The 25,890-nt window shown below is 36.2% G+C and overlaps 2 protein-coding genes and 1 non-coding gene across 11 annotated transcripts in view; 1 reads left to right on the forward strand and 2 right to left on the reverse strand.

Moving 5' to 3' along the window:
- Positions 1-3,765, reverse strand: part of STK31 (serine/threonine kinase 31) — a 65,596-nt gene extending 61,831 nt beyond the window's left edge. The window contains exons 1-3 of one of the 4 annotated variants that reach the window (XM_072964826.1): positions 3,720-3,765; positions 1,997-2,043; positions 1,855-1,907 (exon numbers count right to left, since the gene is read on the reverse strand). In XM_072964826.1, the coding sequence (XP_072820927.1) occupies positions 1,855-1,907; positions 1,997-2,024 (81 nt within the window). In that variant the 5' untranslated portion in view covers positions 2,025-2,043; positions 3,720-3,765. The other 3 variants (XM_072964828.1, XM_031674114.2, XM_072964825.1) reach the window with 3 other exon arrangements.
- A 3,574-nt stretch (positions 3,766-7,339) lies between these two features.
- Positions 7,340-25,890, reverse strand: part of FAM221A (family with sequence similarity 221 member A) — a 32,941-nt gene continuing 14,390 nt past the window's right edge. For 4 of the 6 annotated variants that reach the window (XM_072964832.1, XM_072964831.1, XM_072964833.1 and 1 more), the window contains 6 exons: positions 23,811-23,984; positions 20,717-20,907; positions 18,812-19,018; positions 14,858-14,965; positions 11,592-11,674; positions 7,340-7,443 (listed from right to left, as the gene is read on the reverse strand). In XM_072964832.1, coding sequence (XP_072820933.1) covers positions 7,378-7,443; positions 11,592-11,674; positions 14,858-14,965; positions 18,812-19,018; positions 20,717-20,907; positions 23,811-23,908 — 753 coding nt within the window. In that variant the 5' untranslated portion in view covers positions 23,909-23,984 and the 3' untranslated portion in view covers positions 7,340-7,377. Of the gene's footprint in view, positions 7,444-9,202; positions 9,259-11,591; positions 11,675-14,857; positions 14,966-18,811; positions 19,019-20,716; positions 20,908-23,810; positions 23,985-25,890 lie in introns of all 6 variants that reach the window. The other 2 variants (XM_072964830.1, XM_072964829.1) reach the window with 2 other exon arrangements.
- Positions 17,516-17,589, forward strand: TRNAP-AGG (transfer RNA proline (anticodon AGG)). The gene has a single exon. It is a non-coding gene; the product is annotated as a tRNA-Pro (tRNA).

The raw sequence follows: 25,890 nt of genomic DNA on the forward strand, positions 1-25,890 counted from the left end.
AGCAAACTTCTTATTACAGCCATCAAAGGGGCACACACAGGGCCTGTCTCTAGTATGGATTTGCACATACGTGTGCAAACAATTTGCTTCTCAAAAAAAATCATTTGATTCATATGGATGCCTTGGTAGTTTTAACTCTTAATCTTTTCATCCACTTAAGACATGTTTCCTCACTTTTTAAAATGTGTTTAAATTTCTAAGGGGCCTCAACTTCACGGCTGAAATCAGAGGCTGGCAAATTATGGGCTCTGCCGCTTGTTTTGGTAAATAAAATGTTAATGGATCACGGCTGTTTGTTATGTACTGTCTATGGCTGCCTTTGCACTACCACGGCAGCTTCTGTAGAGTTGAACAGTCGCAACAGAGACTATATAACCCACAAACCTTAAAATATTTACTATCCAACATCTTACAGAAAAAGTTTGCTGACTCCTGGTTTAAACCATAGCTCCAAATTCAAGCAATAGCTTCACATAAAAGTCAATAAAAATTGCAGCTGCACTGACCAATAGCCAATACTTACTCAAAACGTGGCCAGTGTGATTTAAGACATGCTAGTCTAAAATATACACCAGATTTTGATAACTTAGTATAAAAAAAGGAAAATAAAACATCTTGTTAACATATTTGTGTTGATTACATTTTGAAATAGTTTGGATATGCTGAATTAAATAAAATGTATTTACTAAAATTGATTTCACCTGTTTCTTTTCAGTTTTTTAATGTGTCTGCTAAATTTTAAATTACTTATGTGGCTTGCATTATATTTCTACCAGAAAGTGCTGGTCTAGAAACTCTTCTTCAAGCTAATAAATGTTGTTCCTATATAGCAAGCTTAAAAATATCATTTATCATCCAAACTTGGACACTGTTGAGAGGAACACAGGTACCATTAATGCAGAGACAATGAGGGCTAAAATCAGAACATGTGGGCACCCTTTATATAATATGTGCATAAACAGAGATGTACATTTGAGGAAAATTTTTTACGAAAACCATCCTTCTACATTTTCTTAAATATAGATTTAAGAACTTTGAGTTATCCATATTCTTCTATAACCTTTCTATATAGAAATAGGATTTTTATAACCATAAATTTGTATTTCTATGTAAATTTCTATTTCCCACATTGCTAATTCACTCCACCCCCACAAAAAGATTTCATGCTGTAGAAGTATAGAGAAATGTTATTCCCTTCCCTCTCATAACATGTGTAGCTCACAAAATTAAAAATTAATGAGTAATTGTGTATATTAAAGGGATTCACTTTCTTAAATAATGGAACATAGTACTTTGGTGCTTTGCTTTGTATTTAAAACTGAGTAAACTTATCTGACTTGAAGCCTGCCAACAGAAAGTTATAAATGTTCCATTAGTGCTTCCAACTATATAGTGAGAAAGATACTGTATCTCAAATTCAAAATTAAGCCAACAGAAAAAATGATTGAGATTTTAAAACTTAATCTCTTAAGAAACAATCTTAGCAGAGACCCCTAGATGGGGCTGTAACTTCACAAATACAACAGTTTCCTCAGAATCTTCAGTAATTTATTCAGTCTAGATTGCTGGTGTTAAATTGAGTGTAATTCTGAACCACAATTGCAATCTTGCTGTTCTTAATTTTAACTCAGTGTTATTATGAGCCTACTATTCATAATTCAGGCATTAAGTCCCAGCTGTGGTCATTCATCTTCGAAGAATGCCCTATGATAAATAACATTTAATAAAAATTAAACACTGAGAATAACAATGATATATACACATCAGAGGGTTTCTAATTTTTCTTTTTGTTGAGGAGGACCTAAGTTAATGGAGGGAGGGGTGGGAGAGGAAATCAACCAGGCTACTATTTACCTGGGCCCAAAATGTTACTGCATCTTCCACATGACTTCCAACCACATCTTCAACTAAAAACAAATCATAATGCAAACAAAGTTAGAAATTAATCAAGATTACCTAGCTCTTTACAACCAAAAATAATTTTTAGTGTCAGTACCTTTATTGTAATGTGTATTTTCATCCATTTGGACAATTCCTGAAAAACTGAAACAATTCAATAGATTGAATTAGGTTCTATTAATCTGTCCATTAACAGTGAATAAAGACTAAAGCATTTAATGTTCAAATTTCTCCAGTATGTTTTGTTCTAAATAAAGTTATCAAAATTCAAACTCTATACTACAAGACGATCTCAGATATTTTCTTCAGTAATTATTTTGTTCCTAGTATACTGTATTTTGCTATTTCATCACATGCAATATCTGTCTTTGAAATTATCTTCAACCAAACTTTTACAAATTTACGTTGAAGTGTATAATTTACGCACATTTTGATCTGTTGCATGAATACTTCAAAACAATATGCATATTCCTTTAAAAGAACTGATGCCCCTCCAAGAGTAGGACTTCGACGATTTAAATAAAAAGTACAAATACATATAAAACAAATGCTTCAGGCTGATATTTAATCTTTAAATAAAAATATCAATTCTATTTAAAAGGCATAGTGGTTTTTGCTTTTAAAGATATCTTACATTTAAAAACTGCAAAATGAATCAAATTTTACCTATAGCTTCAAAAATAATTTTCACTATATAATATGCTTTCCCAGCTGCAAAATATTTCAAAATAAAAGTCTACTAGTTTATAATTTTATCCTTAATACACTAGAACATTGCACTTCACACGCATCACCGTTAGCTCTTTGAAGGAGATTGAAAATAACAGATTTTTTAAAGAACTTTAAAAGCTGACTAAGAACATCACTACACCAAAAGCTCCAAATGCTCTCTGAACTATGAAAGAAGTTAATACTTTGTCATGGGGGGAGGGGGTATCATAAAAATTTTTTAAACTTTATTCTGATTTTTGTAACAACTTAATTTTTTTTTCACTCGGTAACATCATAATATCTTGAAAACAAGGATCCTTCCTCGATTACTGGCCAAAAGTAATTTTAAATTGAGCAAAAAGTTGTAAATCCAAAGTTGGAATCTGTTCAGGGCTACTATATTCCTCGGGAAGACATCGACTTAAACTTAGTAAAAATTAAAATGTTTGTTTTGGAAACTGTACCACACCATTTAAAAAGCCATTACTAGAACAACTTTAAAATCTTATTTTCAAAGGGGTCAAAAAGACTTTTCTGCAATGATTCTGAAGGAACTGACGCGGCATCCACTTTCTGCAAACCTGGATTACCACACGGCACTTCCAAAACTTCAATTCACATCGAGAATTTGGAAAGAGCGAGTTCACATCGCTCCTTGACACCTATTTCATGAGGGATTTCGAAGTTCAAATGGCACAGAATTTGCGGAAAGAGGGAATACCACCCTACAAGAGGCCTACACGTCCCCGTCTTCACCCAGAACACGCAAGGCCCAGGTATCTGCAAGGCGGTTTTGCCTCCCGGTACCAGTCAGAAACTGGGGTCCCCGTCACCATCAGAAGCGGGCAGGCAGGCCGAGAGGCTCGGAGACAAGAAGGCCCGGAACTGGGCCTCGCCCTTACTTGTAGACCTAAACACAACCAGGGGTGAAAATACAGTCCTTGAAGCAGCCACCAATGAACCTACCAAACGTACTACTACTGACCTCACGCTTTCTGCCATAGAAGTTCTAGAAAAGCGACCCCAGACCCCACAGCTGGGTCCTCAGGCCTCCGCGCCGCCACTGTGGCTCTCCGTCAGCCCGGCGTCGCGCACGTGCAGAGACTTACCCTGCGGGCCTCCTCCGCTCGGGCTCCACACTGCGCTTGCGCGCTTGTTGCTGCGCCATCACCCTGGCTTGGCGTGAGCAGCTTCCTCGTTCACGTGACCGCCGAGGACCTACCTAGGGCGAGGCCTGCGGGGTGGGGCGATGCACGCGGAAAGCAACGCACAGAGGCTGCGCGCGCAAGACTTACGGGGAGTATTTCCTGCACCTGCGGACTAATGGCCACTTTTAATAGGGCTTCAAATACTGACAGAAGATGTGGCCTTTCCTAATCGATACACGCTGGTTTAAATTTTAAAACAGCCAAATTGAAAGAATCTCAGCATTCTTTTTTTTTACAAGGTAGAAAGGAGAAAATGACATTGGTAAATGAAAATGTGGTTTTTAGATTAGTAGCTTTACAAGCATTTCTCAGTCCAAACTTAGCATCAGATCTTTTGTGTTGTACATTTTTTCCATGAGAGTAAGGCAGGCTGGGGAGGTGAGGAGATTAATTCAGTTTATCTGTCTGGTTATATGCAGATATTACACTCTGTGGCTGGCAAACCTTGACAGTTGGAAGTTATCTCCATGGATTTTTAACAGCTTGATTGAGGTATAATTAGTATATAATAAACTGCAGTTATTAAAAAGTACATAATTTGGGGAGGGTATAGTTCAGTGGTAGAGCACATGCTTAGCATGCATGAGGTCCTAGGTTCAATCCCCAGTACCTACATTATAAATAAATAAATAAATACATACATACATAAATACATAACCTAATTACCTATCTCCAAAAAATTAAGTGCATCATTTGGTAGGTGAACATATGCATATGTCATTGAAATCATCCTCATGAAGATAACAGTCATTCCTTCACCCCCGTAAAACTTTTCTAATGCCCATTTATAATTCTTTACTTCCCCTATCTACCCCAAGTAACAGTTGCTGCTTTCTGTCATCATACATTAGTTTGCATTTTCTAGAATTTGGTGTTAATGAAATCATACAGTATGTATATTTTGTCTGTTTTCTTTCATTCAGCATAATTATTTTTAGATTCATCCATTTGGTCATATATATCAATAGTTCAATGCTCTTTATTGCTGAGTACTATTCCACTGATATTACCTGTGAGTTTTCAGTAGACACCCTTTATCAGATTGAAGAAATCTATTCTTAGTTTGCTGAGAGTTTTTATCATGAATGTTGTTCAATTTTGTCCAATATTCCTGCATCTATTGTGATGATCAGTGGTTTTTTTGTAGTTTGCTAAAGTGATGAATTACACTGACTAATTTTCAAATGTTAAACCACCCTGCATCCTTGGATAAAACCCACTTGGTAATGATGTATTAGCCTTTTTTATATCTGCTTGTATTAGATTTGCTAAGGCAAATTAATATTTGTTAAAATTTTTTGCATCTGTGTTCAAGAGGGATACTAGTCAGAAATTTCCTTTTATTATAATGTTTTTAATTGGTTTTGATATCAGAGCAATGTTGGCCACACAGAATTAGTTGTAAAGAATTCCTAATTTCAATTTTCTGGAAAAGTCTCTATAGAATTGGTAATCTTTGTTCCTTAAATATTTGGTAAAATTGACCGTGCAGCCATCTGGGTCTGGAATTTTCTTTGTGGGAAAAATATTAACTACAAATTCAGTCTCCTTAGTTGATATACAGGCTAATCAGCATATAATAGACACAGGGCTAATCATCTATTATTTTTTATTGGATAAGCTTCATAGTTTATGTCTTTCAAGGAATTTATCCATTTCATCTAAGCTGCCAAATTCATTCCCTTATAATCCTTTTACTATCTATAGAATCTATAGTCTACTCTTGTTCCTAACATTGGTGAATCATGTGCTCTCTCTCACTCTTTCACTCTTTCTGTCTTGGCTGATCAGTCTAGCTAGATAGAGGTTTATCAATTTTATTGGTCTTCTCAAAAAAAAAAACTTTTGGTTTTATTCATTTTCTCTATTGCTTTTCTGTTTTCTATTTCTATTTCTGCTCTGATCTTTATTATTTCCATTTTCCTATTTTAGGTTTCATTTGCTCTTCTTTCTCTAGTTCCTTAAGGTGAAAGCTGAGGTCACTGATTTGAGACCTTTTCTGATAAAGGCATTTGGTGCTATAAATTTCCCTCTAAGTACTGCTTTAGTGGAATCTCACACATACTATGTCTTCATTCTCATTCCATTAAAAGTACTTTGATGCTTTTGATTTTTTTCTTTGACCCGTGGATTATTTAGACATATGTTATATAACTTTCAAATATTTAGAGATGTCCCAGATATCCTTGGTTTTCTAACTTCTTCTGTTGTAGTCAGAGGACATAATTTATGATCTGAATCATCTTAAAAGTATTGAGACTTTTATGGCCTAAAATACACTCACTCTTAGTAAATGCTCCATGTGCACTAAAAAAAAAATGTGCACAGTAGTCCCCTCTTATTCACAGTTTCACTTTCCAGTTTCAGTTACCTATGGTAAACCAGAGTCCAAAAATATTAAATGGAAAATTCCAAAAATAAACAATTTGAGTTTTAAATTATGCACCCTTCTGAGTAAGCATGATGAAATCCTACACTGTCCTGCTCCATTCTGCCCCTTGCTCAAAGGCAAAGCGTAACACAAATGTTCAAAAACAGGTAAATTTATTTGGGAAGTGATCTTACGGAACCAGAGACAGGGATCAAGGAGTGGAAAGCAGAAAAAGAGAAAGCTAACATAAGGATTATGGGGTTTACCACTGCAATGGGTGACTAGTGCTCAATCCCACAGGATTTTCTGAGGAAGCTTATGAAAGGCATCTCAGAACTGTCCTCCTAGCAGATAGAAGGGGAGTATTTATCTATCGGCTTCCACCTCCCTAATAGTCAAGGCTGGTCCCAAGTCATTAACCCACCCATATATTTCATACATGTTTGATGCAGAGGGGTTCCAGTGGGCATCCCAAGTGACATCCACTGTGTCAGAGGATCCCTAGAGAAGAAAGCAAGACAGTAATGACATGGTCCCAAGACAAAGTGCCATCAAATGGCTTCCATATGAAGCTGTCAGAAGTCTGCCTGGAAGTGTTTCATAGCAGTAGTAGAGTAAGAAGTGGGCCAAGAGAACTTGAAGTGGCACACAGGAGATGTCAATACACTTATATACAATGCAGAGTTTAACAAAACAACTTAAAATTTTATCATTAGATACCACTGGAAGATGATTAAATAATTTTAAAATACAGTTTTTTATTTTAAAACATAAATCAACATTACAAAGTTTGAAAAATCAAACAATTAAGGATTTTAACTGTTTTGAATGAAATACTTATATATTTGTTCAAAACTCTCAATATATTTAATTTTTAATAGCCTAAAAAAGTTAAATTATTATAAACTAAAAACATTTACTGTACTTTAAAGTTTTGACTAACATGAAAATAACCATGTTTGTTAGGAGAGAGGAAAAGTTTATACAAAGTAGTAAATCGTGAATTTTGACAAAAGTGATACAAGGTATTTTCACTAATTTAAATAAATTAAGGGAACATCCAAAAAGACATTTTTACACAATAAAAGAAGTAAATAATTTGAAGGAAAATAAACTGCATTATTATATTTAAATAATTAACAAAAAAAGACACATTTGGACGATATGTTTTAATTTCCCCGGTAGTCTTCATGAAGGTTTTGTAGTTGATGGCAATGCTTTTCCTTTCTGCTTAGCAGCCTTTTCCATTTTTATCTGAAAATTTAAAATATTTGTTGATACAGTAATTTGTAAAACATCCTAAAGAAAAAAAAATGGTTGCACATACCTCATTTGGATTCATGTCTTAATTAGCACAGTTATTAAGCTACTAAATACTAAAGCCAAAATCTGTTGAATGGATCCAACTGTATTTTTTTATTGTAATGTAAGAAAAATATTTAATATGAGTAACTCATACACACAGTGCATAAAAGGAATGTATTGCATCCATGTATTGCCTTTGAACTTCATAGTCAAGAACTTGTGCTATGACATTGTATTTTTAGAGTCTGAATTCTGGCTAACAAGTTATTTCTTGGGATAACTACATTTTTAAATTAAATACAGTTTGTTGGGGTATGCAAGCTTCCAACTCCTCTCCATCCTCCTTCTCCTCTCTCTCAGAGCCAGGGCAGATTTCAGTAATGTCCTAGAGACAGAGAGAGAATGGACTAGAGGGAAGGGGAAGAGGCAGTCACACACACAGACACAGCACACAGGAGAGACTCAAAGAGTGTTGGCTGAACAAAGGGTTGAATGCCCATGACTCACAGAAGGAGCACAAAAGCGAGACCCCCGCAGAGAGGGGGCCTGTCAGGGGCTCTGTTTCTCTCTACCTCAGTGTGTGTGTGTGTGTGTGTGTGTGTGTGCGCGCGCATGCATGCACATGCTCGCGTGCATGCACATGCTCATGTGCGTGCTAAAGAATGACAAAGTTTTTAATTAAAAAAATCAAGTATGGTTTGATTTCAACTTTACAAAAGCATTTCAATAAAAATAACATATAATGAATATTGCTTTGGTGAAATTATTCATTTTAATTGCCACTAATGTTAAAAGAAAAAAGATTAAATGTCTAATGTTACATCTAGCCTATGCACATTCCCTACAGGGTTACAGAATACACCTAATCCAGTTGGATTATCTCTGGAACACACACTGCTTAAAAGACAGCTTCCTATAATTCTGATTTCTACATTTCTGACAGTTATCTTCCTGAAGGCTGCCCTTCTCCAGTGAAACTGAAACAAAGAAGCTTGCATACCCTTAAGTAGCACCCTTCTGACCTTTTAGAAACATATAAACCACTTCCATGGGGAGAAAAAAAGACTCCAGAGAACACAAAACCCACCTTCCTCGTACTACCACTCATACACACACCAATTCCCAGAGGCAGCACCACTGTCTCATCCCTGAGAAGAGGGGGAGAGAAAATATGGGGCATAGTGGTGGAGGCAAGGCCTCTTACTTTCTCATGTGACAGGAATAATAACAAGAACCCAGAAGGGACCTGGTTTTCAAACCAGTCTACCCAATCTCACCACACTGCAAATAATTCATCCAGTAATAAAACTGGATGAATCCCACCTTTGTCTCTCCCCCATTTTTTCACTTTTTCCCTCTCTCCCCTCTTTGAGATGGTTGGGAACCTCACTTAAAAATCATACACTCATATTACTCTTGTACACTGTGCCAGTCAATAGGTCATCTGAAGGATGCCCAAAGAACACTCCATTCTAAGGCAAAGATTACAGGCCTTGGAATCAGATAGAAGAGTACTTGAATCCTGCCTCTACCATTTATTAACCATTTGAGGCAAGTTATGTAAGCAATAGTTCCATTTGTTTAGAAAAAAATAAAAGGGTCATAGTAATAGGTACTATGTAATAGGGTTGTTCTAAAGGTGTAAATAAGATCATATATATAAAGACGTAGGTACTTAATAAGCACTCAATAAAGCTAGTCTCCTTACCTCTCTCATTTAGGGCCAAGTTAGATCTTCAGTAACGTCAAAAAAGAGCAAAGATGCTAAACAAATAAAAGTCAAAGCAGTGTCTGTTCATTTCAAATAGTACTTTGCATATCCATCTACCTAATACAGTGTTCGAAGAGCAAAGATACCTCCTCTTGCTCCTTTTTTTTTTTAATTTCCTGGCATTAACACAGTGCCTTGCACCTAGTTGACCTTCAATAATTATTTCCTTAATAAAATTCTCCTTTCTTGGGTAAAAGAGACCAAAGGTCATTCACAGGGGAAGAAAACAAGTAGATCTAATACATAAAAGAAGCTAAGAAGCAACTCTTCAATAATATATAAAAGTAGTTAGTAAGCTATGTTACCGTAAAGGCTTCAATTATCAAAATCAACTCACACTGATCATAGATTCTTTCCTGCACCAAATGATATCAATGATTAGCAAAGGGTACAAGTGAAAACCAGATACAGACATAGCACTGCTTTCTAAAGGGGCCCTGGACCCATCAGATTCAGCTTCCTAATCCTCCATTTTCCCTCAATGGTGCGTGTTTTAGTTTTTCAGAATAAAGAGCAAGTACAAACAATGTGTATGGTACACATCAGCTCAGAGGAAGTTGTTTCAGTTTGAGCTTCCTAGTTTTTATATTCCATTAATCACAAGGCTGGAGAGTTTATAAGCTGTATCTCATAAATCCATAAATCACACAGGCTGGAGAGTTATAAACCACATCTCATAAATCCATAAATTCTAGGTCTATTTGTAATAAGCAGTCCGCATGGCTCAAGCATATTCCCTAAAACATTCACAGGTAAGAACTCCTCCCGCCCCCCATTATCTTCCGACAGGCAAATAATACCGGCATGTTCTCGAGGCAGTCAACACCACCCAAGCTTCTGTAGGAGGGAGGGAAGGAGTCTGAGAACACTGTGCCTTGCAAGCCCGTGAGGCAAAACCAAAATTCAGCTGTGAATGTGTGTTCCAAGAACAGAGACTGATTTCATTAAAACTCTATCCTTGATGCTGCTGCAAAAACAGCCTCTTCTTTCCTCACTCTGACCATTTCATCTTCCTCCCTTAGGTTTTACTACCACCTCTTTCTCTTAGAGCAGAGATTTCCAAAAGAACTTTCTGCACTGTCCAATAAGGTAGCCGCTAGCCACATGTAGCTACTGAGCCCCTGAAAGGTGGCTAGTGTGACACAAGGAAATAAAATTTTCATTTTCATTGATTCAAACTTGGACTCTTACAGCCACATATGACGAATGGCGGTAGCACAGACAGAGTATCTCATCACTGCAGAGAGTTCTGTTTTCTAGCTCTGCCTCAAATCATATCCAGGACTCTCCTCCTTTACCTCAACACTCTTCATTAGGAAAAACCTGCTAATCTGCCTGTCCCCTACTCATTTCCTCTGCTCTTGGATGGTGAATTGATTTAACGGTCTCACTTTCCCACACCTTCAGTTACTCAGCAAGCTCTTATCTAAGGGTTCTAGAGAATACAACAAAAAGCGACAAGTGTCTTTACTTCCATGGCACTTACCGCCTAGTAGGAGAGATAATAAACACACACAAAGCAACTATAAAGTAAACCTAAGGAAAGCACCCTGGCGAATGTACCATATGGCTGCATACCATCCCCCATGCCTCATCAAGCCAGCACCCCTTCATCTGGCAATAAACAAAAAACCCCCAAAACTCTCAAATATGAACAGTGCCAATGAAATCGATCAAATGGCAAATGTATAAGAAGATGACATGTCTGAAAGCAAATATCAATTAGATCTGTGTCTACTTTTTCAATTTTCCACAAATATTTATTGAAAACTTATTATGTATAGGCCCTGTACTTAGTTCTGGGGAAAACACAAAGAATGAAATACTATGTTTATTCTCGAAGAGTGTACAGTGTGGTGATGAACTGATGGAAATTATCACTACTGAAAGCAGGGAACACATCAATACTGCAGTTGTTGAGCCCTGAAAATTTTTAAAATACGTTTATGTTAAGTGTTGTTTCTTAAAGGCTACTGCGTAATTCTAACTTGATATACCTAGAAGCCACTAAGGAGAAGAAACACAATACATTAATAACCCAATACACACATAATTTATAAATTTGCTGATGGTTGATGTTTATTATTGACAATTTCATATGTAGTCAATCTTTGTGACCTCCATAAATTAACCAGTGTATTATATACCAAATTCATTAGTCCTGTTTCTCTCTGAATTGTCCTAAATAAGTCTTAAAGCCTAACATCAGCTATAAATAAAGACTTCATAAATTATTTTTCATGATGATCCACAATCAATATATAATTATTCTACAGTGTCTCTGTTACAAGTAAATGCTTAATGCAGATTTTTCCCACAGACTTACCCTTTCCTGGTACCGTCTTTCAAAGAAAGCCATATCATCCTCTTCAGGTTTACTTAAGGAAGAAACTTGACTACTTGTACCTACTAATAAGGAAAAAACATTCTAAGTACAGTTGACTCTTGAACGACATGAGTTTGAACTGTGCAAGTCCACATACATACAGATTTTTTTCAATAAATCCCTACTACACATTAAACAGTAGGTATATATTGAAAATAACAGTACTATATAATTCTGGGTTGGTTGACTCTCTGGATGTGGAGGACATATGGATACACAGGAACTGTGTAAAGGAAGGGTCAACTATAAAGTTGCATGAGGATTTTCATCTGCACGGGGGTCAGCGCCCTTAACACTGCTGTGTTGTTCAAGGGTCAACTGTAATATGTAATATATTTATATAATTACTAATTCTCCTGAAATACAAAAAAGCAGAAAGAAACCTTTCTTTCTACCCAGTGATTATTTTTCATTTTTCAAAGCAGAAATGCTCTAAATGAATCATTGATCCTACTCCCTACCTCTTTTTTAGAAAGCAGAGCATCATAAGATGAAAGTAATTTTCATTGGCAAATATTCTCCAAATACTTAAGTGGTTCATATTAAATAACACTATATAGCTATTTCACATAAGAGCACACTTAGCTTTGCTCAGCTACATTTCACATTTATAGCTAGAAACGCATGTGACACTATAACAGATAATGCACAGAAGTAACTATTGAAGGTCTGTACTATGGTATGAATGTTTGTGTCTCCCTGAAATTCATATGTTGAAATCCTAATGCCCAATGTGAAGGTCTTTGGAGGTGGGCCTTTGGGAGGTTCTCAGGTCATGAGGGTGGAGCCCTCATGAATGGTATTAGTTTCCTCTAAGAGACCCCACAACCCTTCCGCCATGGAAGGACACAAGAAGGCACTGGCTTTCACCAGAACACAACCAGGCTGGCACCTCTGTCCTGGACTCCCCCATCTCCAGAACTGTGAGAAGTAAGTTTCCGTTGTTTATAAGCCACCCAGACTATGGTATTTTGTTACAACCACCTAAACAGACTAAGACCATATGTGCAGGCAACCATAAGTGATGCTACTACCTGCTTCGAAATTTTTCAAAATAATTTTAATCATTTTCCATGGTATTCATTTTTTTAAAACTTATCAAGAACTAATTGACATGCTGAAAGAAATTTAAAATTGCTTCAGGAAGGAAAATCTGATCCTTTTTTTTTTTCTTTTTATTTTTTTGCTTTCCAATTTTTTTTTCCTTTTCCGGTTTTATTAGGTTGAATTATTACAGTTCAACTGCAACATACATTATATTGCATGTAAATACATATATACAGTATACTGCACTTTTTTTTAGTTTACATATATGTACTGATCATTGTTTCTAAGAGCAGATTAGAGCTTTAGCTTTTTACACGTGCATAGTTATCAAAGGAAATCTGGTTTTTTCTCTAGGCATACCAAGCACCTAGTTCCATAGAAGAGTTCACCTTCATTTTAGGTGAATGTCTTGGTTTGGGTCCCTTCACGTCCAAAACAGAAAATCAACCTGAACACCTATTTTCATTTTTCAAGCATATGAGTTCACCCTCAACCAGCAACAGAAAAATCATATTAACTCCAGACACTCACCGCAGAGTATAATCACACTCTGTCAACAACTATCTAACAAAAGCCTTGCTAAGAAAAACTGCTTAAAATATATGCCATCTATCCGTTCATCTGAAAACTCTGGGTCTTTTCATGGATCACACTGGACCGTTTGAGCTAAGCTTCTTGCAAAAATCACCTTCAATGAGTTAAGTTTTTTGGTATGTTACCATTTTAATGGTATGTTACCATTTATCTGGTAAAATCGGATGTTACCACTTTTATCAAAGGTAAGCATCAGAAATGACCAACCATATGCTGTATTTGCCGGAAAAAAAAAGTTTTTAAGAAACAGGGGCCACTGCATTACTGAGGGTCACTATATAGACATCTTTAAAATCTAGCATTGGGGGGAGGGTATATAGCTCAAGTGGTAGAGCACATGCTTAGCAAGCACAAGGTCCTAGGTTCAATGCCTAGTTCCTCCTCTTAAAAAACAAACCAAAACAAAAAAAACCTAATTACCTCCCCCTGCCAAAAAAAATAAAATAAAATAAAATCTAGCATTGGTATAACTTTCATTAGTACCAAGGAATTCAAGTTTCCTCCTTTCTAATGATGAAAAGTATTTATCTGATCACACCTTCCTTTGTGCCTTGGCTGCCACTACACTTAGTCAAAACTGCAGCTTAATGCAGCAATTACATCAACCTTGAAAGCTGACACAACTCACAGATATAGAGAACAAAGTAGTGGTCACCAGTGGGGAGAAGGAAGTAGGAAGAGGCAAGACAGGGGTGGGGAAGGAAGAGGTACAAACTACTACATATAAAATAAATAAGCTATAAGGATGTATTGTATGGCATAGGGAATATAGCCAATATTTTATAATAACTTTAATTGGAGTATAACCTATAAAAATTCTGAATCACTATGTTATATACCTGAAACTAATACTGTAAATCAGCTATACTTCAATTGTTTAAAAAGTTGACACAATTATGTCCTTTTCTTTTTTGTTTCGATTTCTTACTTCTATCTACATTTTATAATTACTTCATTGTATGTTGTTTTGTAAGCAGCCTTAGAATCCCTTGTGGAAATAGTCAGGGTACATGAAAAGGTTGTATGACAATACAAATAAAGCAAAGAAATTTCTCATTTTAAAATATTTTTAAATGTTAAATGCCTCATAAATTATACAAATTCCTTCTTCATTGTTTTCATTCTTGTTTTCAATAAAAGAAATAGGAAACTTAAACTTGATTAAAAATGCATTCTATTCATTTTTATGTGTAATTTATAAATGGTAAAACCTTGCTAACCTATCATCAATGAATTACATCTTGTTTGGGAGAGCCTAAAGGATCAAGGCAATTAGTCCACTAGAGGGCTCTCTCATTCCAACATCAAAGTGATAATATGTGCCAGAATAAGGTTTTTAAACTTCAAATTTTTATGTTATCAGAATCCTCATAATTCTCAGATTTAGCAATTTTTCCCAATTAAAAATTAAGTTTCTTGCTTTTTCTCAGTGCCTGGCCAATATAAAAGTAAAATGATAATCAGATTGTGGTCATATTGGAGGAAAAAAGAGTAATCTGGAAAATGTATCAATCTATATTCTTATTTACTACATCCAAAAGTATTTCTCAACTTAATTTCATTACCATCTGTTAGTGTTTCTGGAGAAGAGCTAGATGATGCCTGAAACACTCTGAGAAACGGATGGTCCGTGGCTGCAATTGGAGAGTCTAAAAGTTCAATTGAAGGGGCACCTGAGAAGAAAATATGTGAAGAATGAAAATTCAATCTCTATTTGTTAGGACACAAAGAAGTTATTTCACACATGAAATAAATGAGAACCCCATAAGAGTCATTAGAAAAATTCCTTCCATAAAAAGAAAAATTTTATTTAGATTTTTATCTGCCATATAAAGTAAAGGCAAATGGGTAAAAGTATTTCTGCACTTCTCAGAGACCTTTTTCACAGGAAACAATATATATACATATTACACACAAATGTAACTGTATGTCAGCAAAAAATGTAAAACCTTAATATACCTATGAAACATTATCAAAAGCAAGACATCCACAATAAAAAAAAAAACCTCTAGCTGAAGAGGGCAGAATAAGTGTATTTTTCGTCTATTCTTCACTGGGAAACCATCTAAAAACAAATTATGAAACACAAAGAAAACTTCAATGAAATGACGAAACGTCCACAACCCTAAACCCTAGACTACAAAGGCCAACTGAAGGAAGCTGCAGAGAAAATCAACAAGTGCTCTGCCTTCTTCACAAACCATCCCCACCCCCATATGCCTACCCCATACCACAGGCAGAAGGAAGGAAATAAACATTTAGTCCTATTTGGTTTTTAAAGTTAGTCCTCTCTTATAATGTGAACAGTGCGGGAATTTCTCAGTCCTTCAGATCCCTGCCCCAGCCCCTCACTCCTGTGGCTTGTGGAAGATCAGAGAAGGGGGCTCAGGTCCAGCCAGGTCCTCTTGCTGTCCTCTGTCTGCTGTGTGCACGACTGATCTTAAACTTTCAAGACCAGCATAAGCTGTCCTTTAGTCTCTCAGCTTGGTAGGGCCTGGCAGCCTCACACTCTCTCACTAGAGGTACAGAGCCCTCCAATGCCTGCCACTTTTTCTACTGAATCCCCCAGTGCTCAGGGGACCCACCTTCAGCCCTGCTATGGAGTCCCCATTACCCCTTGCTGTGACACATGCCATGCTGCTGCCTCACAGCTCAGCTGCCTTCCAAGCACCCACTGTGGCTACAAATCATGGGCTCTCTCCACATCATAAAGAAACCAAATTCCAGCAAGAGGTCATCTCTGTCCAAGATTCCACATGGCTCACAGAGCAGGTGTCCCTCGGCTCCAGGCTCCCTGACGTCCAAAATCAAGACAAAAACATCTCATGCTTCCTCTCCTCACTCTCACCTTTCTTCACTCCACCTTCTCTCAGGGTCTTATAAAGATACTTAAGTGATAAAATAGCAGAAGTCATAAAAAGGCAAAGACACCAACTACTACCACTATTACTTAGCACTGTTCTGAAAGTACCTGCCATTTTGATGGGTCAAGAGTAAGAAGAGTAATATTGTAATATTGGAAAGGAAGAGGCAAAAATATCATTACAGTTGACCCTTGAACAACACAGGAGTTAAGGGTGCCAATCCTCTGCGCAGTCGAAATATGCATATAATTTTACAGTTGGCCCTTGGTATCCATGGTTTCACATCCACAGATTCAAACCAGCTGCAGATCGTGTAGTGCCGTAGTGTTCACTATTGAAAAAAATCCACCTATAAGTGGACCCTCACAGTTCAAACCGCTGTTGTTCAAGGGTCAATTTTATTTGCAAAATCAATGAAAGATTTACATTTAAAATTCTACGATTAAGTAATGATGACTGGTAACAAAAGCAGCAGAAAACATTTGCTTTTTTATAAACAATCTAATACAATCATGTATCCATAAAAATTTTAAAATGATTTATATATGGAATTTAATAAGATAGTTGTAAAATAACCTGGAAGAGAAAATGCACAAATGTATCAAGGTAATCTTGAAAAAGAGCACAAACAGGAAGAATTTACCATACCAAGTATCAAAACACATTATGAAGAATAATAATTTAAAAAATAAAATATTGGCACAAAATAGGCAAATAAGCCAATAGCATAAAACAGAAAGTATAATAGAATATAGTGAAGATAAAGTTTCAAATTATTCGGGAAAAAATGGTGTTTGGATAAATTGCCATCAATTTGGACAAAAACTGAAGTTACAGACACCTCACACTTTCAGAAAAAGTAAATTTCAGATACATGAGAAAGCTAAACATAAAAGCAAAAAAATTAAGCACTAAAGTAAAATGAAGGAAAATATATAAAATTAGAGTAGGGAAGGTCTGCCTCCAACCTCTAAAAGCTATAAAGAAAACAAATAAATTTTAAAAAACCGAAAGACAAATGACATATTGGGAGAAAATATCTGCAAAATAAATACAAAGGATTAGTATACAGAATATATAAGAGACTTCCTATAAATCAATGAGAAAAGATAAAAATATAAAAATGAGAAAAGTATATGAACAGACAACACATGGAAAGTAAAATGGCCTCTAAATATAAGAAGACTTTCATCTCACCAATAACCAGGGAAATCGAACTGAAACAATGATGACATTTTCACATGTTAGACTGGCAAAAAAACTAAGTTTAATGATATCAATGATCAGCATAAATGTGAGGAAATAGGTAAGCTAAAACATCACTAGAGGAAATATAAACAAGTAGAGCATTTTTAGGGGGGAGGGTATAGTTCAAGTGGTAGAGTGCATGCTTAGGATGCATGAGGTCCTAGGTTCAATCCCCAGTACCTCCATCGAAAAACTAAATAAATAAACCTAATTACTTCCCTCCTGCAAAAAAAAAAAAAGTAGAGCATTTTTGTAGAGCAATTTGACAGAATACATTAAAATTTCACATGTACATGCAAACCCAACAATTCTACTTCTCTCTGTCTACCTTAGAGTTAAATTTGTGTAGTGTACTAGGAAGCAAGTTCAAGGATTTGGGGGGCAGGATTGTTTGTAAAGGCAAAAAAAAAAAAAAAAAAAAAGAAGAAGAAGAAACAATCTAAATGCCATGAACAAGAAAATGGTTTAGATAAACTGATACATATCTATAGTGTGGAATACTATGAAAAAGTTAAAAAAAAAAAGTAATTTGTGTGTCCAGATAACAGGCCTTCAAAATTTTTCTAAGTTAAAAAAAAGTAAACTATAAAAATGCATGTTAAGAAGAAAAATACATTATCATTAGCAAATTACCCTCTAGGAAAGAATCTGGGGTAAAGAGAAATGTTCAAAGGGAACTTGTTCTGCATTTCTATTGCTTGACTCTTATAACAAGAAAATATTCATCTATATTTATGCAATTTTTGTAATGAAAAAATAAAATACATGCTTACTGTAAAAAAAAATTCCATATACATAGAAGTATTTAAAATAGAAAGGAACCGTAATTCTTCCCCAGTCTCACTCAACTCAGAAGGATCCAGCTACCTTCAATAGTTTGAGATAGCTCCAATTAAACTTTTTCATGTATTACCTTAAGTGTTTATATACGCAAGCAGATATGTGTGTACGTACATGTACAGACACACATGCATGCATGTGATCATACATTACAGATGCAAAAACATGAACATACATGCATGTGCATATACACACATGGACACAGGCCTATGTTTCCAGAATCAGATGGTTACAATGGCAAAAATTACAGACAATAGGTAATAGGTAAACTGTATCATATCAAATAAAAGAAATGCTATGCAGCTATGACAAACAAAGGGGTTATGAGTTGGGATTTGGGTAGAAGTACTGGGGTAGGAGTGATCTTTTCTTTTGTGTTTACCAATTTTTTTATAATAATCATATATTGCATAGTAGCATTAAACCTTTTTTAAACAATAAAAATCAAATGAAAGAATGTTTTTTGAAAAAAAAAACCATGAAGAATTTAAAGTGCAAAACAAATATATGGCTTCACTATTGTTAGCACACATAAAAACAGCTCACATTTTTTGTATTAAAACTTACCAATTCCACTGTCATCTAATCGCATGTAGCCTTCTGCCAGTGAGCTGAAGCCAGTTAATCCTCCCATTGCTGCATAAGGAACATCTCGTCCCACTGGCTTTCCCTGAGCCAGTCTTTCTTGCTTAGTTTCCACTACTGTGTCATGGGCATATGCAGGCTGACCACAAGCACAAGTGAAGCAGCTATGAAATCCTGAACACTTAGAACCTGAGTCAACAAGATGTAAAAGAAGTTAAAGGTTTTTAAGTATAGATACTGAGATGTCTGCCCTAAAAATCACTTAGCTTGGCCAAAATCACCTGAATCTGGATTGCTCATATGCTGTCCTCTGGCCCCTGTACCCCTTACCTCTAGCCCTACTGAGATGTCTGCCCTAAAAATCACTTAGCTTGGCCAAAATCACCTGAATCTGGATTGCTCATATGCTGTCCTCTGGCCCCTGTACCCCTTACCTCTAGCCCCTTAACTTCCTCTCAGTCACTGCTCTAGAAAGATGCTAAAGTGGTAAGGGGGTATGCAGCAGAAAAAAAAAAAAACTGGAAAAACCAACTAGGACTAAAGGAAACTGAGCTAAACACTGGCGATCCAGGAAATGTAGGCCCTCTCCTCAAATGCTGAATTCAAAGTAGGTGTGGTAACAGCCCAGTGGTGAAGAGATAATGCAAAAATGTCTCTATGGGTCAATCCCCCAGGAAAGCCATGTTGGAAGAGCAACCCATAGATAAAGAAAGAATGCAAGGGAATACTATTTAACAATAAAAAGGAAAGAAATACTGATGCATGCTATGACATGGATGAATCATAAGAACTATTTAAGTGAAAGATGCCAGTCAGAAAAGACCACATACTGTATGATTCCATTTATATGCAATGTCTGGAATAGGCAAATCCATAGAGACAGAAAGCAGATTACTGGCTATCTAGAACTGAGGGGAGGGAGGACTAATGAGTGACTGCTAATGGACACAGAGTTTCCATTTGGGGTGACGAAAATATTCTAAAATTTATTGTGGTGACAGGTGTACAACTCTGTGAATATATTTAAAATTATTAGATTGTACCCTTGAAACGAATAATTATATGGTATGTGAATTACATCTTAATTGCTATGTATAAAAAAACAAGCCATTGAAATAGAGTCCAGAATACACCATTAACAAAGTCTTTACAGACTCACACTTCTGACAAATGTGTATGGGAATCAAGGTACATAATAAGTTTTACCCAAATACTCCCATACTTAGCCAGTAAAACATATCTGTTCCTGCCACTGTCATTAAAAATATTTTTCAACATATTTCATCATAAGACTTCAATTCAAGATACTACAAAAACAACTGGAAAAACTATCTCCTAAAGAAAAATACTGGACTAATATCCTACCGATTTCAAAGGGTTTTTAAGAAGGATGATCAAGAGAAAGGGCATATAGGATAAGGGCTGGAATTTGGATACAGGTATTGCATATAGTGTTAAAGTCGTCATGTTACATTTTGCTTTCCCCATCAACCTATGTTTTAGGAAATAACATAATAATCTGTTAGCATATTATAAAAATTTTTCATACTTAGAAAATCCTTTTTAAGGATTATTATTCTGTGAATAAAATTCAGTTAATAAAACTTCCACAATTCAAAAATTTGAATTGGATCACATCTAGTGATTCTTTAAAATCTATTACTTATTTGAATTACATGAGGTAAGATATTGAAGTTGATGACAGTGAAGCCTATAAAGAACTCCACTTCTCCACAAAAAGAAAATTTTAGAATAGCTATCCATCAAATTTTTCTTACTTGTTTCATTTTAACAATATAGCTGAACGAAGTTGGCACAGAGACGCATGAAATATTCAATAAAGAATTAAAAGCATCCTATTCGTGTGCTTATCATAAGGAAACTCACAGGCATTGCAGGTAAAGCCAGGCGCAGCGCTGTGCTGATCGGCAAAGTGCTTGCAGCGGCAGCGAACGGGCTGCGCGCCGTTCAGAGGCACGTAGAGGTAAGCCCTGCAGGGGCAGCCAGTCACTCTGCAAGGCAGACTGATGGGGCGCTGCTGAGGAATCGCTTCAAAATCCGTTTTATGCTGCTTATACCTGAAAAAAATCAAAGGGAAGGGGGAAAAAATGCAGGGATTGCCAGAAATTACAACTGCTATTCTTTTAGATGCAAAATGATTCTTTATCCTTTTCATTTTGGTTTCGTTGTTCTTGTTAGTAAGGTGAAATACACTCCCATAACATGCAGTATTTGTCAACTCTGTTGCTTTGGTAGGAGAAAATCTTCACCCTTACAGATTTTTATTTTTAGTTACTTAAGAAGAGTTTCCACAGCAATATACAAAGAAATATCATGTAATTCTCATAAAATACTGACCACTAGAGATTCTTTTTTATGGAAGTACAACCCAAGAGCATGAAAAAAGTTCTTTGTGAAAATTCTTCTTACCAAAGTGCATTTCTTAATTTCCACAGGTTTACTATTTAACATTGAAATAAATTCAATAAACATACATTCATGTAATTTATTTTAATATAATTCAATTTTAACTTCAAAAAAGCTTTTGAAACTTTTAACTTCAAAAAAAAAGTATCACACCTTAAACCTAAAGCTCTTTGTTAAAATGCTGTACGTAATTTTCTCAAATCACTGGCTTCCTTCTCAAATGGTGATACTCAGTAAAATAATATTAAATTTATTATTTTCAATATTATCCTAGATAATATGTTAAAATAATAATGAGATATCATTTTCACTTAGCAAAGAGAGCCAAAGTTTTTTTCCTATTTATATATGTTTCACAACACTGTCAAGAGTGTTACAAAAGAACCAATCCCACTTAATTATGGTTCAAGAAACATAAAAAGATCCATCCTTTAATCCATTTTTGAAAAATATACCCTAAGAAAATAATTCCATGTTAGAAAGAGCTGTGTGCATAAAGACAGTATCAGCAACAGTACTTACAATAGCAAAATATATACAACATACTAGTAATAAGGGAATGGATAAGTAAATTACTAGAAAACAGTTTTCAACTTCTCAGCAGTGAAACCCTTTCTTCAAATAAAATCTTTCACAGAACCATAACATATAATATAGATAAAAGCAGAATTGGTTAAAGCAAAGGAAAGAGCCAGAACTGGAGTCTGTCCTTCCCCCTAACCCTTCCACCTGGTACACCTGAGACTCCCTCACAGTTTCAAGGAAAGCACAGTGAATACCACTGGACTAGCTGGAATATCCAGTAGGTCTCCCAAATCTTGTCTACAATCACTATGTAACAATGTGGAAACATTTTGGTGATTTTGTCATGGAAAAGTGGTTCAATATTTATATGCATACATAATTAAAAACTAAATGAACTATTTCATTTAGTAAGAAATGTAAAGGAAAAAACTACATGAACATAGTAAAACATTAAAAGTAGCTGCCTTTGGGTGGTGAAGCTTCTATATTTCTATATATTTATTCCTCATTTTCCTTAATAACGTTTCACTTTTATACTAGGGGAAAATTAACTTAGAGATCTCACTGAGTGACTGGTACTAAAGAACTTTTCCATCAGAGTGGAGTCTGGTCAGTTTTGAAGGTTAAGTCCATGTTATGTAATTACACATAAATAAGAGACCGGCACTAAATATTTACAAGAATAAATGATAAAACTAACACAAATCTACCAAAGTCCTCTCCAATTCTGAAAGGTATCAACATAACCCTCATCCTCCATTCCTCCACAGTGTTTTCAGTTGGGGTTGCTAAATAATTTTTAAGTCAATCTATACACTTTACTTAACCTAGCAACTGCCTTACAACCTCTGGCAAACTGCAAGTCAGTAAATAGCAACTACACAAAGTGTCTCTCAGGAAAGAGCCCCAGAAACTATCAGAACAGGGTGGTTCTCCCATGGTTCCTTCGGAACAGAAAGTTGAACTTGTCACCTAAAACCACGTAATAGTTCCTGTGATTTTTTCCATGAAGCCGCTTTGTCCTTTTGAGCTTGACAACCGTGACCCGTGATAGTCGTAAAACATAAAGTAGAACACGACAAACACTGCCAAACGCAAACCTCAGGTACAGGTAACACACATCAATGGTTGGAGCCTCATGTATGTCCTTTCCTCCATATGCTTTTCTCAGAAAAGGACCATTTGTAATAAAAAGCTGTGTGATTGTTTTTGTTTAAAGAAAGGTGTTTACATACACACACACACACACACACATATTCACACATACATATACACACACACAGTTGACTCGAACTATATAAACTGTGTAGGTCTACTTATATACGGATTTTTTCCAATAAATATGCAGTAGGCCCTTAGGATCCACAGGTTCCATATCTGGGCATTAAACAAACCACTGTGTTCCTACTATGTTTATCATCCCAGGTTGGTTGACTGCAAGGACGTGGAATCCACGGATAGAAGGGTTCAGCTATGGGACTCGAGTATCCCCACATTTTGGTATCTGTAATAGGTCATGGAACCAATCCCCCCAAAAGGTGAGTGAGTGGGTGGGTGGGGGTGTGAGTGTGTGGTTGTGTGTGTCAATAAAAAAGTATTCACACAACATGTTTCTTAAAGTATAAAGGGAGATTAGCAAATGTGAGGAGAAATGCTTCTATCTGTAGATTCCCAAGCTGTTCAGTGTGGGGCAACTCAAGTAATTCTTAAATCAGTTCTGACTCTGCTCCCCAGCCTAAATGAAAGACCCCTGTTAAAGCTACAGGAGCACCAATATCTTTTTTTGACCATCGCAAGAGAAGAGGTGCTTACAGTGATGGACTTCATAATGAGTTTTAATAGGATATAATAGGAATTTTAAAATCACAGCAACAAAAAAACCTTAGATGATTTCTGGTGTATTATATAAAAGTCTGTTTTCAAATGTTTCTCAATTATCACAAATCATGTTATTTATAGAAGGAAGATATGCTCTGTTACAGTGTTATATTTTCTGATCACTAGACAACTTAGTAATAAACTATCTTACCTATGTGTACAAAAACACAGTGTCTCTGGACCCACAAGTTTACAATCCACTCCAGTTGGTGATCGCCAGCTCACTAATAATCTGTTCTGTAAGCGCATAGGTAAGACTTTTCTTTTGTATTCTTCGTATTCTTCAGGAGTAAAAAGTTTCCCTCCATCATCCTCACCGACAATTCTACAACAAGAAATACTTCTCTTGAGTCTTGGGTATTATTTTCCAGGTTAAAAACACTAACCTCTAAAATTAAACTATACTTGTATAGTCAAAGGAAATGCTGCTTCAGCTTTATTTTTTTACTTAGGTTCATGTTAATAGCAAAACTACACACAATAGTAATAAAGCTTTTGCTCCCCGTATCAAAGAGGATTATAAAAAAGAAAGTCAATGAATTCATAACATCTGACTTTACGGATCCAGTTTTACCACTGGAGAATTACCACATATTCATCTCAATTTCTCCTTTGATTCTGAAGCAAACATGTTCATTCTTCTCATTAAAAGCTGGAGCCTAACTGCTAAAAATTCTAACATTTTCCTCCTTTAAAAATAGTAACCCTACCCCCCAAAAAGTACAGAGAACATCAACACAGAAGACAACATAAATACTGTCCATATCTGACTTCAAACCCTGACCAGAAGTTTAAACTAAGGTGGGACCCACAACCACCCTTGGATCTGCACCTGCTCAAATCCCCATTGGTGCTGAGAAGTCAGGTGCATCCTTGTTTAATTCCTGAAGTAAGATTTCAAAATTTTACAGGAAAAAATTAAGCCAACACAAATTTCTTAAGAGATTAGGAATTGGCTTCCCTGGAGGAAAAGGAAGCACAATTAAAGCGTTTGTTCAAAGCTGAAGAAATCTCTTCTTGAAAATACACCCTTTAAATGTTATGAAAAGTGTTGTTTGCAGAATGCCACATAATTTGGGGCCAATTCATACCTTTTTCTACTTTCAAGCCTTTAGCTGAGGTAGGTAAGATCAACTCAGAAGCTATGAATCATCACAACCTTCCTCATTACTTAAAGTAATTAGATACACAATAGTAAAAAAAAAAAGGGGGGGGTAATTTTATTCTGAGATAAGTTTTGGGTCATTTCACTTTATTGCAGCTACCAAGAAGTATACCAACAGGTACTAGAAAGACATTTAGACCAATGCATATCTATCTTAAAAGAAAGATCATTTGCATTTAAGTTCTAAACCGGTGTAGCTCAAACTTTATTTTATTTACAGAATCCCCAAGAGGTCTAGTTCAAATGCATATTCAGATAAATTATGTCTGAAGTGGGTCTGGTGATGCTCCCAGGTGATGCATACACGGCTGGTCCATGACTGCTACACTTTGAGCAGCAAGGCTGTAACTTTTATAGAGAATTATACCAGACTGTTTATCTTTGGAAAATAATTTCCTACCAGACCCTAATATTTTCTGGGCTAGGCAAGAGACTACAACTAGAGGCCCACAATCCACATACCTAAACATCTAAATATCTAACTTGCCGGTCAACACCAGGGCCCAGCAACCTGCTCCCAGAGAAAAGCCCTGGAGATTTGGAGGCTAAAAGAGCCGGCTCTGCCCCAGGTGAAGACTGGATGGAAGCTGTTCTGGGCACAGGGCTCCTGGAGTTACCTGAACCAGGAATGAGGCCTGACCCATTAAGCTTCTCACATTCACTTTTCTGGCTTAGAATTAACAGGTATTTCTAGGCGTTACTCAAAAGTATACCACCTATATAGGCAGTCGGAGGAAGTGCAGTCAGCTAGGAACCCGTATGCCCAAGTGCTGTGGGGCGACTGCCTTTAAGCAGAGGCAGGTACCATCAGCCTTTGTCAGGGTCCCAGAGAGGGCTAGGGGCGGCTGAGCGACCAGTATGGGAAGAAGAGTTTCTCCAGAACCACCGAAACTACACCAGTCGGTGTATTTCTCCTAAAACCAGCAACTCAGGATTAGGAGAACGTTTGAAGTTCACGACTAAACTTTAAATCTGCTTTTATAGGCCCCGAGCACTCAATACGCGACCTGCAGTGACCGTTTAGAAAAAAACAATTGGATATCTTCATAAATCTACAGTTAATAAT

This window comes from Vicugna pacos, chromosome 7 (assembly GCF_048564905.1).
Source record: "Vicugna pacos chromosome 7, VicPac4, whole genome shotgun sequence".
Lineage (NCBI taxonomy): Eukaryota > Metazoa > Chordata > Mammalia > Artiodactyla > Camelidae > Vicugna > Vicugna pacos.